Genomic DNA, 15,537 nt, shown 5'->3' on the forward strand with positions numbered 1-15,537 from the left:
CTAAACGTTCCGCTTGTTCAAAAAATTTGAGTAGTGGACATATTTTCTTGATTTTGGTTGCAGCTTGTATTTAGGGGTGAAATGGTGGGTCCTAAAGTCAGTCATTTGAGAACCACTGGTTTATGATATCCGGATGTTTTGCTTCATGTGAATTCAGATCTAGGGATGTTGTAATGGTGGTCTGCACAGTCCTTTGAGACTTTTAATGATTAAGGCCTATACAAATAGATATGAGGTGACTGTATTTTTGTTCATATGCCATTGTTTATTTTATTTTTTAAATGTATTTTAAGAATCGCAAAATGCTCAGATGAACTGTGGGGAATCTGGTTGGAAAGTGATGAGTCTCTCATGCAGTTTAACGGCCGTTAAATTGTCAAAGACTGTGGAACGAGTGGGATTTTTTTTCCTTGCTGATTGTATCGCAATTGTATCCCAAACAGCAAGGACCTGCTAGTTAGGAGTCCGGGGACTACGAGTGTTATCCCCTTATCCTTCTAATCTACAGCGTAACGGTTTGAGTTCCCTCTGTGTCTTTTTGGCTGCCCTTAGGCTCCCAAAGGCTTCTGAGTGAAATGGCCTTTTTCTCTTATCAGCACCTCTCAACCCCCTCAGCATTAGCCGTCTCCCCATTCCACCATTTTGCCCCTCTTCTCCTGTCATCACTACCCGTCTGCCACTTAATCCAATTATCCTTTTAAGCTGATACGCTCTGTAACTCACCACAAACTCTTCTGATGACGCCGTTGCATATCATTTATTTAAAAAAAAAACATACAAACAGGACATTGCGAGTCACGAGCACAATTTAGTAAGCAGTCTTACCAAAAATTGTTCTCAAAGGTCAGGAAAAGTGCAACTTTGTGTGAAATGACGCAATGCGCTGCAGTGCATTCACCTGGTTTTGTCTATTTTCGGGTTTCCTTGAAAAAGCTTTGGCCTCTGCTGTCACGGTGTGATACACGGTACCCTTCAGGTGACTCTATGTGTGTGTTCGAGTGTGTCCCTCACTGCCGTGTGTTGACTTTTGCACCTGTTTCAGCTGACACTTCATCTTTGTTGCCCGTTTCTTGTCCAGTTTGTGTATATGAATGTCTATAAATGGTGTCCTATTTGTTTAATAATGTATTCACGCTGCCATTTTTGGTCAAGCATATAGAAAATTAGCTGTCCCACTGCTTGCACAAACGTATAAGGTGTATTTAAAATATAGCTAATACTTTTTCATTTGGCTGATAATTCTTTCATTCTGATTTTATGATATTTGTTTTACTTTGTTTACTTGGACCTTTTGCAGCTCCTTGCATTCATAAAAACATACAGTGGAACAGGGAATCACACTTCTCAGCCTCCCAGGATAGGCCTATTCAGGAGTACTGAAGTGGAGGGCCCGTCAAGAAGTCGAATCTCAGATTCAGGAGGAGCAGTGTGGTTTTCATCTGGACCAGCTCTACACACTCTGCTGGGTCCTCGAGGTTGCATGGGAGCTTGTCCATCCGGTCTAAATGTGTTTTGTGGACTTGGTGAAGGCATATGACCGTGTTTCTCAGGGAGCCCTGTGGGGGGTGGTTCGGGAGTATGGGGTATCAGACAGTTTTGTCTAGGCTGTGCAGTCCCTGTAAGACTGGTGCCTGAGTTTGGTCCACATTGCCAACAGTAAGTCGGATTCCTTTCTAGTCGAAGCTGAACTCCGTCAAACGCCAAGGCAGCCCCTGGTCACCGATTCTGTTCATAATTTACATAGGACATAATTTCTAAGTGCAGTCTTGGCATTTAAGGGGTCCAGTTTGGGGGCCTCAGTATTTCATCTCTGTTTTTTGCAGATAATGTGATGATGTTGGCTTTCTCAATCTGTCATCTTAAGCTCTCACTGGAGTGGTTCGCAGCGGCCAGGGCGAAGATTAGCACCTCCAAATCCGAGACCATGATTCTCGGCCGGAAAAGGGTAGAATACTCTATCCGGGTTGCTCCAAATGGAGGGGTTCAAGTATCTTGGTGTCTTTTTCACAAGCGAGGATTGGTTAGAACGGGAAAACGATAGACGGATAGGTGTACCGTCATGTGAACCCTGTCCCTGTCATGGTGAAGAAGATGTTCCTACCCGCACCTGGTCATAAACAGTGGATCATGACCAAAAAGATGCAAGCGGCTGAAATGAAGCCAAGTTGTGCTGCATTTTGTGGCAATACCCAAACCGTACACAATGTGGTGTTGCATTAATTGTTTAATCTGTTTTATCTTACATGAATTCAGAGAATGTTTACATTGTAACATTTCACAGGAATGTGACAATATGATAAAGATGGAAGGTGAATTTCTGATTTTAAAAAAAACTCGATTCAGGAGTTTCTTTTATTGGTTATCAGAATCAACAGGTTTGTCTTAGAGTATGTATGTTGAGGACAATTTGCAGTACTTCCTGAAAAGACTCTTGGTACTGAAAATAAATCAATGGTTATATAGGTCAGTCAGGTAATATTAGGGTTACATTCACTGTAGGAATACAAAGTGGATGCTGAAAAAAACACATTACTCTCATTTGCACCATTAATACCATTATATTGTCAACAGTAAACTTTATCATGATTTCATATAAACCTATACCAGCGTCAAAATGTAGCATAGCAATGCTGTCACAGAGTGAGTTTTTGTTACAGCCATGACAAAGTAATTTAATCTGCCGATCACACAAATCTTGACAGGCATTCTGCTGCAGTAAGGGCGTCTGATAGCCCAAAAGTAGCTGTGTTGGGTTGTTTTTGGTGCTGAAACCACAACAGTCAAGTGAACCAGATGGGATTTTGTGTGTGTGTGTGTGTGTGTGTGTGTGTGTGTGTGTGTGTGTGTGTGTGTGTTTGTGCGCGTGTTGGGGCTTGTTTGTTTGTGTGTTTTGTACTTGAATATTCATTTGAAATCGTTGCATAAATAATGAGCTGTCATTTTATAAAATCTGTACCAAAGAATAAAAAAAATTTCTTCAGGGTTTGTATGGGTGCTTAAAAGTCTTGAAAATTCTGGAATTTTGTATTTTGAAGTGCTTGTGTATGCTTGGCATGGTTGCCTTGTTTCTTGGCAGTCTGATTTGATACACGCGTTAAATGAAGACAAATAAAACAAGCCTTCTTTAAAATGACACCGCCACAGCACTCTGATGGCTTCGCTTTTCCATTGCATTTCTTCACAACTTTTGGTAATGCCATTCAAGTAAGTCTAAACCAGGCTGCCACGATAACTTACAAATGTGAAATGGGCACCGCAAATGCAGACATTTGTAGTTATGTCCTCGACCCAGTCAGTTATTTTAGTGGCTTACAGCCATAAGCTCCTATGCTGATTTTGAAAAATCCCGTTTCCTCTGTGAATAGAAAAAAAATAAGTGTTTTCCTTAAAATTTCTATTTTTGCAGCCATCCACTAAACAACTGCGCATGTTGTTTTTGTCAATTGTGATTCTAAAATTGCAACTCAGCTTACAAATCTTTCCTTGGTCTATTCCAAATCGTAGGGGAGACCATGTACAATTTTAACAGTCAACTTTTGACCAATTGGACAAGATTTTCATTATTGCCTCTGATGTAGAATACTGCATTTACATTTTGACCTTACACAAGACGTTTGAAGACTCTGAGTGACATTGTCTCAATTTTATGGGTAAAAAAACATTTTCAGGTAAGATTTCAACGTTTTACTTCCTCACTGTGTTTTTGTTTTATGTCAATGTGTTACAGATTGACACATTTCTGGCACATAGCTGTAATGTTCACATTCTCTGCTTCAATCTTATGTGTTTTTATTTCATGCTGGCTAACAACCACTTGGAGAAAATGTTCGCTTAATGGTGGCTGATAGAAGCAGGGACTGTTGTAACACTTTCAAAAATGACAACTTCTGTATAGCGGGTATGGACATATGCAAGGGCAAAGAAACAAATAAAAGAAAAGAAAAGTGGGTAAGTATTAAACTGTTAGCAATTTGCTTTGGAAGGCTGCACCCTAGGCACTGTCACAACTGCTTGTCAGACTCTGATTAGCAATGCTCTCCATACAAAGGATCAATAGGACACAAGCACTTTTTTCTACAAAACTCAATTCCAATGAAGTTGGGAAAGTGTGTTAATTGCAAATAAAAATTGATCCAAGTAAATTGCAAATTCTTTTCAACCCATATTTAAATGAATGCACAGCAAAGACAACATATTTATTGTCTTCACTCATAAACTTTATTGTTTTGGGAGAAAATCATCAACTCTGTAATTTGATGACAGCAACACGTGCCAAAATAGTTGGGACAGGTGTCAATAACTACTCAGAAAGTGGATGAATGGAAATCAACCAACTATTTGCAGGTGAACAGATGAATTAGCAACAGGTGAGAGTTGTTACTGGGTATAAAAAAGGGAGACCCGAACAAGCTAAGTCATTCACATGCAAGGATGGGGCGAGGTTCACCTCTTTGTGAACAACTGCGTGAGCAAATTGTTGAACAGTTTAAAAACAACATTCCTCAAAGTACAATTGCAAGGAATTTAGGGATATCATCATCTACAGTCCATAATATTGTGAAAAGGTTCAGGGAATCTGGAGAAATCACTGTGCGTAAACGGCATGGCCGTAAACCATTATTGAATGCCCGTGACCTCCGAGCCCTAAAGCGGTACTGCATTAAGAACCGACATCAATGTGTAAAGGACATCACCACATGGGCTCAGGAACACTTTGGAAAACCATTGTCAGTCAATACAGTTCGACGCTATATCCGTAAGTGTGGGTTAAAACTTTATGTTGCAAAGCGTAAGCCATTCATCAACAACATCCAGAAACGCCGCAGGGTTCTCTGGGCCCGAGCCCATCTAAAATGGACTGATACAAAGTGGAAAAGTGTTCTGTGGTCTGATGAGTCAGTTTTCCAAATTGTGTTTGGAAATTGTGGACGTCGTGTCCTCCGGTCCAAAGAAGAACAGAACCACCCAGACTGTTATGCACGCAAAGTGCAAAAGCCAGCATCTGTGATGGTATGGGGGTGCATGAGTGGCCAAGGAATGGGTAACCTGCACATCTGTGAAGGCACCATTAATGCAGAAAAGTACATTCAGGTTTTGGAACAAAGTATGTTGCCATCCAAACAGAATCTTTACCATGGGCGCCCTTGCTTCTTCCAGCAGGATAATGCCAAGCCACACACTGCACGTCTCACGACAGCGTGGCTTCGTAGTAAGAGGGTGCGGGTGCTTGACTGGCCTGCCTGCAGTCCTGACCTGTCTCCCATTGAAAATGTGTGGCGCATTATAAAGCGCAGAATAAGACAAAGGAGACCCCGGACTGTTGAACAGCTGAAGCTGTACATAAAGCAAGAATGGGAAAGGATTCCACTATCAACGATTCAACAACTAGTCTCCTCACTTCCTAAACGTTTATTGAGTGTTATTAAAAGGAAAGGTGATGTAACACAATGGTGAAGAAGCCCCTTTCCCAACTACTTTGGCACTTGTTGCAATTATAAAATTCTAAGTTTATCATTATTTGCTTATGGAAATAAAGTTTATGAGTTTGAACATGGATAATCTTGTCTTTGTGGTGTATTCATTTAAATATGGGTTAGAAAAGGTTTGCAAGTCATTCTATTCTAATTTTACTGACATTTTAAACTTTTTCCCAACTTCAATGGAATTGACTTTTGTATTTCATGCTGTTCTTGTCAAGTATTTCTATGAAATAAAAGTACTTCAAATATTGGACTATCTGAATCTTATTAGTAATGATAAATAACAGTGTTCCAACTGTGTATTTCTCTGTTTGGGAGACTGTCACAGACTTTTGGAGCTACTTAGCGCTCTACCAGTAATGTTAACTTGTAAAAGGTGAATTATTGTATCATTTATAAACGTGTGACAGGGCTAGCACAAAAGATCATAGAATGTGGAGGGAGAAAGCCAAATGTGCTATTCCTGTCCACGTCACCCCCATTTCCACTCCTGCTGTTTTAGGTTAACCAATAAACATGCATCCTGTGCTGATCCGCCGATGATTTTGGCTGGAAAGGGCTTTATATAGGGACAGATGTGTCTCAAAAATATTTACACACTGATAATTGTGATTTACTCAGAATCTAAAAATCATACATCTTGATAAATGCACATGCAAAATTAAACATCGCATTTGTAAATCGCGGATATTTTTGTGGACGTGAAAAACTAGTGTGAAGATTGTGGACATGTTTGAGGAGCATTTAGTGACCTCAAACAAAAGCGCTATGGATTGATTCACACCAGACTTCTTCTTTTGATGTTTGTGGACAAACTGGCCATGAAAAAGGTATACCATCCCTGTGTCATTTTTCGAGGATCTAGAGTCAAATAAGGTGTAAGAATTCCAAATTGTAGGGTTTTTTTTCCAGTTACATGTTTTAAGCCATACTTTTAAAAAGAGTACTAAATAGTAAGCAGTTTGTGTTTGAGGCTGGTGTCATTATGCTGACAATATGATAAGTGTGTAGAGAATTTGTGATTAAGGGCTATATAAATAAACATGACTTGACTTGACTTGACTAGAATGTGTGTTTTCCACATATTTGAACAGGGAATTTGCTGACCAGCCAACATAAAATAAAATGTTTTTCTTAGCAATTTCATGAGGACCCATATTATTAGCCTTTATTGGGTGTAGACTAATGTATTGGGGGGAAATTTTGCCGGGAACTTTCTGATTGACAAAAATAAGTGAAAGTTAACACATATTTTTCAACAATTTAGTGAAGTTATGTGGTATTTTTTCAGCCTTTGTCGTGCATGAACTAATGGAAAGAAGGGAAACATTTTTCGTGAATATTTTGCAGGGAATTTGCTGACTAACAAAAATAAGTGAAATACATCAGGTATTTTCTGAATAATTTCATGTGGATGTATGCTATTTTATCAGCCTTTATTGTGTATGAACTAATAGAATGGAAGAAATATTGGATCTTTTTTGGGTAAGTACATATGCAAAGTTGCACACGATTCAAAGAAAGGAATCAAATTCACACTCACTTGAACCATGACTCAGTTGATCCATCCGTGAACATCCTCATAACCACCACCACATCCGTAACCATCAGTGGCCCGCCGCTGTAATGGCCGCTGCATGTGTGGCATCCTTTTGTTGTGCACAGCCACCCAAGTCATCCTTACCTGTTTCCCACAGACAGATTATCTTTGTAGGGGTGGAATTCATTAAGCAGTTGTGCTTTTTTCCACGCTTAAGAGGTACTTTTCTACTCATGTTTAAAAATGCTCATTTGTTGCTGTCTTAATGCTTTTCTGTGATTTGCGTTTTCTCCTCTGATCTCCCGGTTCTCTGTTTTCTGTCCCTGCATCTTTCGCATCTCTCTGTCGCTATTAACTGGGTTCTTTTGTTTATGTCGTATGTTCTTTTAGGCCCACGCCGTGCACCGCTGGCTAATCGATCAGGACAGTAGTGTGAGCTCTGAGATGCCCGATGGCCAAGGAGTATGGCTCTATGATGATGAAGTAAATATCTGCAACACGTATATACGGATTTATATATTCTGTTTCGATGGTCATCCCGTCATGTAAACCTCTTGTCACTCCGCCGCTGTTTTATTATTTTATCTCTCTCATTTCTTTTTGTATCACTTGTTGTTGTGTTGCCTATGGTATTGAAGTGCTGGTTCATTGAAGTCGTGCTGTTGTGCTGTGAGCCAACCTAGTGGTACAGTCGTCGTGGATCACACGGGAGCTTTTTCACTGTTCGCTGTCCCTGCTTGACATATTGTACTAACTTGCTGTTTTACACTTTTTTCATTTTATTTTATTTAGATTCCCCCCCTCACGCTAGAGACGGGAGTGTGTGTCTGTTTTAAAATGAAACATCTTTCTCAGTGTCTTGTGATATCTCAGGAACTGGTGTTTTCACATCGGCATATTACATGGAGAGAGTCCACGGGCAAAATATACTATCGACTTAGTTGTGATACACTTGAAGATTCTTCCACACAAGGTAGTCATGCAGCAGAGTTTCACACTAATGATAACATAGTCCAAGTATTTTTCCTGTGGGTTCTTCTAATATAGTCAATATGCTTGTTTCATCTGTATCACTGTGATTGTATTCAGGCAGAAATCCGATTTTAAGAGAGTGTGTAAGTGTGCGTGTGGCTGTGTGAGGTTGTGTGTGTTTTGGATGCGTCCTGGCAGTCGTCCTTATCAATGTAACTTGTGCATGCTTATTCTGAGACCTGCATGGTGTCCTCAGTGTACTAGCATTAGTAGATATTGTTTCAAATGCATCATTGTGATTGTGCATGCTCTATATCTTGCCTTTGATGTGTCACCATTTGTGTATTGTGGTTTATGTATTTGGAATCCACATGCTGTTGTCTATCTTATGTCCGCTTTGTCTAAGGAGACAGTCTGGGACTCGTCAACCAGTGGCTTTATTGCGACTATCTAAGAGATGATCTTGAATCCACTTGGACTAAGTGGAAGAGTGTTCATCTAAGTGCAATAAGGTCACCGGGAAGCTTGTTCTAGACCTTTCTTACACCTTAAATCCTCACTATTTTGGTTGGAAATTTCAAATCCACACATTTTTGTATTGCTCTTAATATTGCCGGAGCACTTTGAATAAAACAAAAAACGGTTCATGTCTTGCCAGAAAAATTAAATTCTATTCATTTGCATGGCAAGTTGGAATGTAAAATTTCTACTACAGTGGTCCCTCGGTACTTCTCGGATGCCTTATTAGGAACTCCCTAAATGGTGTTTGGATCCATTACATATTAAATCAGTCACTATGTTCACGGTGCATACGATTTATAATGTAGGTCCTGATAAGTCAACATTAATGACTGTAGATAATGTTCACATAAATTAAATCAATATATTTTTAATGAATTTTACTCCATAAAGTTTTCCCATGGAAAGTATCATCTGTAAAAACCGAGGGAACACTGTATTACTAATATTAGTATGTTGCTCAAGATTATGTTTGAAATGGGAAGCTGCATATTTCCTTTTCTCCTTGGATTTATATTGACAACTAAATGGGTTTTTGTATTAGTGAACTATACGCAACCCTTAGGTCCCATAAATGTTAGGGCTGTATTCGGCTGTGTTTGGGTAATAGCATACAGTTCCATTACTCAGTTAAAAAAACCTTTTCTGAAAGTCAAAGCTAAAGCGGTGAATTTTCATGAAATTTCAATATTGAAAGTGTTCTAACAATGATTCCATATCTTTACTTTTCACAGCATTTTTTAGTTAAATAAATTACATCATAATGGCTAGATCTATACTATGGGCAGATAGTTTGGACCACCACTTGCTGATGAGAGAACTTAACCTTCATCATCAACCATGCCCCCTACTAAAAGTTGAGTATTGTTGGAAGTCCGTGTAAAGGCCGTGGCCCCTCTGCTACTATTAGCACTTATTAAAACTGGGGAAGGCCCCCCTACTGCTCCAACTAGCTCTCATTTAGTCCTCTGAGGCAGATGCTCTGGAAGCCAAGCCCCATTCGTCACACTGCGCTCGCATGGCAGATTCAATATGAAGAAAAGCAAACTGTCACACTTTGCACTGTCATATAAATTCTTCCCTGGCCCAGTTTCTTTTTTCTAGCTTCTCCCCAAGCCCACTGTAGATGCAGACTACATTAAGGCACCCATTCTTGTCCATCCACCAGCAGTTGGCTGTAATTTGTTTCAGCCAGGGGGCATAGCGTGTCATTTACATGTGAAAGGCCGTGGCCCATTCAAATATTGTAATACTCGTTTCTATCCCAGGCATATTAATACCCGCTTTGAAATATTCAGATTAAAAGATCAGGGTTTTTTTGTTTAGATTTTATTGTTATCATCAGAAATGTTTGATACCACTTTTTCCCATATGATACCACTACATATGCTCACCTTGTGAACAGTCACCAACACTGATTCAGAATACAACTATCATTAGACATTTTGATACATTTACCTAGGTCCTGATTGTCCTGATTAAGGATTGGTATTGGCCAAGACCGCTATACCTGCTACAGGTATTTTACCAGCCCTGTTTATAATAATGGCAAACTGTCATATCAAGGTTTCAGTCAAATGTCAACTTTATTGAGAAGGCAAAGGAGCAGAAATCCTTAGAATGCAACGACCCGTCATGATGGATCACCCTGAGACTTTTGCTGCAGTGAGTCATGACCAACAAATGAGAGATACTGTATGGCTGATGAAAAGTCCATCTAATGATCTGTCAAAGTGACGTTAAGGAGGAGAGAAATTGAGTGGCGGCAAATGCAAGCATGCGTGCATGTGCATGTGACAAAGATGAACTTGAAGACAGAAAATGTTCTGTCCACCTTTTGCTAGGTGAATGCAAATATATTTAACTGAGCTGGGAATGATTTAACTTGCTTTTTGCTTCTTATATTTACGCTTGGATCTAGTCTGCTAATGAGACTTTTAGGATGATGGTCTCTTAGGGGATCTGGTCAACCAAGATAATCTCCTTCTTGATCAAATGGTTCCCCCCACAAAGGTGCACATTCTATACATTTATATTTTTCTATTTCTTTACATTTTACATTTTCTATTCAATTTTATGACATTAACTGTCACAAAATATTGCAAGGTCCACCCGATGTAATCATGTCTTGCAAAAAAGAAGCAAAACACCCCTCAGAGAGTTATACATGATAGCAGTCAGGCATTGAAACATTTTGAATATTAAATGGAATTCCACATTTCACAAACTGGCTTTTCCATTTTGGTTTATTCTACAACACTAAAATTTAAAATTCCGTTTCAGTAAGCTCTTTTTCAAATACCAGCATATAAGAACTGATTTTCTACTTCGATGGCATATCATGTTCCCGTGAATTAATTTTGTTTAGTGTAAATGAGCTAAACCGACAAGACACTAAAGTGGGTGAAAACTTGAACTGGCACAAGCAAAACCCTGTAAATTACTAATTTAATAGTTATTCATTTCAGATTTGCACCACCAAACTTCATTATTGTACGGTTATATGTTGAGTATAGAGTACCAAAATCTTTTATCAGATGGAACTTTACTCTCATGCGTACAGCACGGATGCTTTTTTTTTAGATCCTAGACGAACAAATTTAGACATAGGAATTCTTGTATATTTATTTTGTGTATCCCGTTTGCAGTGATAACTACACACAGACAAACATCAACAACTCTCAGATAAAACTCTAGCTAGCTTGGTTTGACATTAGCGACAATCGTAAGTCCGCCCACCACCCCTCTCATTAATATAAATCAGGCACGGTGACGCATATTGTGCGGTACACCATTTGAGTACGATGCCTGAATATTTGTCTTGAATGCATATGAATGATCGCTAATTTCTGCATTATGTTAACATGGTCTATGCGTGATTTTTTTTCACCTGCATGCATTTACCCAAGATTTTTGTGTCTGCTAATTCTAGATTCAATGAAAGATTGTGATTTTGAATGTGGATGTGAGCGTGATGAAACATTGAAATAGTCTATACATATAGGCTTATTATTGTTTTTTCATGTCACAGCTTGCAGTTTTATTTGTTAAGACTAAATAAATGCAGCCTTTTCAAGTCCAAGGTAGTTTGATACCCGTTCTGATGCATGGTGAGGATAGACCTATGGTAATTAACAAGTATGTTCCCAGATACCCCAGTTCAATAAAGTTAAATTGTATATACATTTACAATATTGGAGACAAAATTGTACATAGAAGTTACTACGTATATGAAATTTATGTATATATGATTAAACAACATTTAACTTTGGTGTAATGCGACTTGAGCTGGTACAGTAGACTACTAGTAGGTGAATGCAGAGTGGAAAACACAGTGGATTAAAGTTAAAACTGATTTCAAAACTTCCCCCTTTGTCATGCCCATGGAAGACATTATTGCTTTAATCACCTCCCTATTCTGAATTATCCCGAGTGTCGATTGTTTATGGCTATAATGCTTGCCGGCGGCAACGATGCATGTGCCTTCTTTGAATTTTATTTTAAGCCATCTTTGCAAAATCTACAGTATTGCCTTATTCTTAATATCTTGATTTGTGTCGTGCAGGACAGAATGGCGATAGAAATACAAATTCAAATATTCATTCTAATTATTACAGATGCCATTTTTTTATTTTAATTGTGTGTAATCTTAATTTAGAATAGGTGCACTGGTGTGCACTGTGTTTAAAGCTGCTGTTAGAGTAAATAAATAGCGTATTAATAGAATGTTATCTTTAGACTGGAGCCTATACCAGGGCCTGGCTAGCAGACAGCCTCTCCAAGTACTGCCTGTTTTCCTTCCAAGTATATCCTCCATAGTGATCACTTCAGAGAAAAAAAACAATAATTATGTCAATATCTACCTCCAACAAACTCAAAGATGTAAAACAAACAGAAATGAGTAGGACCAGTCATCCTGAAAGAGAATCCCCTACATATAATGTATCATCATCACATAGAAGAGGTGGCTGACATCAAGAAATCCTACCAGAGGCTGTAAAATGAAAGACTGACAGATAGCACAGAAGTTCTGGTCTTGGCAGCACAAGAAAAGGCCGTAGGCTCAAGAGCCCTGGAGGACAGGATCTACCAGAGTAGATCAGACTCAAGATGCAGACTTTGCAAAGACGCTCCTAAAACAGTCCAGCATATCGTGGCAGGGTGTAAGATGTAAGCTGGATCAGCTTAAATGAAGAGGCATAATCAAGTAGCTGGGATAGTTACAGGAACATCTGCATCCAGAGTATGCATAGAAGTACCCATATCCTTATGATTTGGTGGCATGTTTAAACTTATAATAGAATAAGCATTAGCGACATAAGTGGCAGTTAAAGTCAAGCTGCTTGATGGCTCTCTCGCCCCGCCATAGTTTTATTTAGCATTATCAACACCTGCAGTTTGATACTCCCTATTTCCAACCTCGTGAATATTCATTAAGTAGGTCATGTATTTGTTGCCGTACACCTAAATGTCATTGTGCCAAATGCAGAGGTGGGTGGAGTAGCCCAAAGTTTTACTCAAGTATAAGTACTGTTACTTCAGAATAATATGACTCGAGTAAAAGTAAAAAGTAGTCAACCCATTAATTACTTGATTAAAAGTAAAAAAAGTACTTGGAGACAAAACTACAATACTGGAGCAACGTCTTATTTATTGATTTTTTTATTTCATCAATCAACAATAAATAATTCCAAGTCTGTGTAATTCCAAGTCTGTGTACTCAGTCTGTTTGGATGAACCCGTGTGGATTTAAAAAGAGAAACAGAAAAAAAATGTATGCGTACTTATACATATAATTTGAAATAAGATCTTTTGTAACAAAGGACTATACACCTGTTTGTCAAGTACAGGTGATAATACTGGGAATCTTGGTATGGATTCGATTCATCAAAAAATTGTGTAATATATATATATATATATATATATATATATATATATATATATATATATATATATATATATATATATATATATATATATATATATATATATATATATATATATATAATTTAAGATAAGATCCAATTTAAAATATATCAATGAAATTTCTCCATCAAAAATAGATATCTAGATGAATATCTAGATACATAGAGGTAAAATTTAAACCTAATGAGTGCCAATTTAAAAAAGAAAAAAAAGAAAAAGAAAAACCTGCTCACAAGTGCTGCCTGGTGGTTGTTTGGGTCTATGGTCTAATCTAAATAAAAGAAATGAAATACATGAATAATGTGCCTTAGCAGAGACAGACAGACGCGTACTTACGTGAAGGGGATTTAAGTAACAGCTTCTCTGTCACCCAATGTAACGGAGTAAGAGTACATTTTCATCTTCACAAATTTACTCAAGTAAAAGTAAAAAAGTATAGTGATTTAAAAATACTCATAGAAGTAAAAAATGTCCCAAAACTTACTCAAGTAAATGTAACAGAGTAAATGTAACTTAGTACCAGTATTGATTCACAAGATTGTATAACTTACAAAGGTATTTACCTAACGATGTTAAGATATAAGAGTCAAATCAGAAACCCGAATTTTTGTATGTATTAAATATATTGTATTATACTACTTGACCATTTGATCAGTATTGCAAACACATCTAGAGCAGATACAAGAGACATTGTTGACAGGAGTGCAGTATCAAGCAACAGTAGTGTGACAAGATGAGAAAAGACAGCTGACAAAGGACCATTATCGACGTTGATTCCTCCCTTTGCTCGTCTGGCACCTCGGGACAAAAGCAATATCACCACTACAAGTAGCACACGTGGACAGCTGAAGCCCTTTATCCTGTCAACAAGGCGGACCCGACATCGGGTGCAGAGGGCACGTCTGCCCTGGATCTAAATCAACTCCGCCACCAAAGACGAGTGTTTCTTGATTTATTCCCACTTCCCTAAAATAATTTGCTTAGCTTCAAAGTAAGGAGTGTGTTAACACTGGCAATAAGCTGTGTTTCTTCTATATCTGATGGCACTACCGCAGATGCAGACAATTGAGATTAATTTCTGAGTTCAAGGTCTTTTGTAACAAAGGACTATACACCTGTTTGTCAAGTAGAGGTGAGTAATACTGGGAAATTTTGGTATAGATTCGATTTATGAAAAAATTGGGTAGTATCGATCGATACTCTTTGCTTGGAAATGTCATAATCATTGAATAATTAAACCCCCGCCCTGGCTGTATGTTTGGGGTAATTGTCATGGTGAAAGACACAGCCACGTCTCATTCGAATGCTCTTGCTGATGGAAGGAGATTTTCACTCAAATGTTCTAGATATGTGGCCCGATTCATTTATTCCTTTACATTTATCTGTTGTCCTGGTCCTTTTGCGAAAAAAAAGCACAAAAGTATGATGTTTGTACCCCCATGATTCACAGTTGGTATGGTGTTCATCAGATGTAATTCAATATTCTTTCTCCTGGTCTTGGCCATATTGGAGTTTGGAATGTGACTGACTGAGGTTTTGGATAGGAGTCTTTTTTTTAAAAAACAGGTTCCATTAATACAGGTAACGAGTGGAGCTTCAGATTTAGATTCAGATTTACTTTATTGTCATTCGTGTACACGTGTATACAGAACGAAATGTCGATACATCTGACCCGCACAGTTTCTTTGAACATCAGCCGGGATAGATAAGATTAACCATGTCTTCGTCAGAATTTTAGCGCATTCAATAGAGCTTGTTAGAAAAATCTTTGACGGACAGAAATATTGTTTTTTAGGTGACCAAATACTTTTTTTCCTCTCTAACTTGGAAAAAAAAGCTATAGAAATTAAACGATATGATTTGCTGTTTTGTTTTCCACACTAGCCCTCCATGTTTGAGGTTCACCCATGTTGACAATTACAGGTCTTTATAATCTTTAGAAAATAGGAAAACTTGCACGATTGGTGGTTGAATAAATACGTATTTGCCCCAATCTATACAATTTTGATTGCTTTTTTCACAATGTTATGTAATTTTTGGTGTTGCCACAGAAGCAGATCACTTTACCACACAAATCATGGTATTGTCCTTTTCTGTAGT

At 38.2% G+C, this 15,537-nt stretch overlaps 1 protein-coding gene across 16 annotated transcripts in view; it reads left to right on the forward strand.

The window, feature by feature from the left end:
- Positions 1 to 15,537, forward strand: part of ank1a (ankyrin 1, erythrocytic a) — a 129,863-nt gene that overhangs the window by 43,210 nt on the left and 71,116 nt on the right. For 12 of the 16 annotated variants that reach the window (XM_088335817.1, XM_088335816.1, XM_088335819.1 and 9 more), the window contains exon 2: positions 7,411 to 7,503. The exons of the other annotated variants lie outside the window; for them this stretch is intronic. In XM_088335817.1, coding sequence (XP_088191943.1) covers positions 7,411 to 7,503 — 93 coding nt within the window. The remainder of the gene's footprint in view (positions 1 to 7,410; positions 7,504 to 15,537) is intronic. 16 annotated transcript variants of the gene reach the window in all.

The sequence above is a fragment of the Urocampus carinirostris genome, chromosome 5, assembly GCF_059441175.1.
Source record: "Urocampus carinirostris isolate Australia breed hairy pipefish chromosome 5, RoL_Ucar_1.0, whole genome shotgun sequence".
Classification (NCBI taxonomy): Eukaryota; Metazoa; Chordata; class Actinopteri; order Syngnathiformes; family Syngnathidae; genus Urocampus; species Urocampus carinirostris.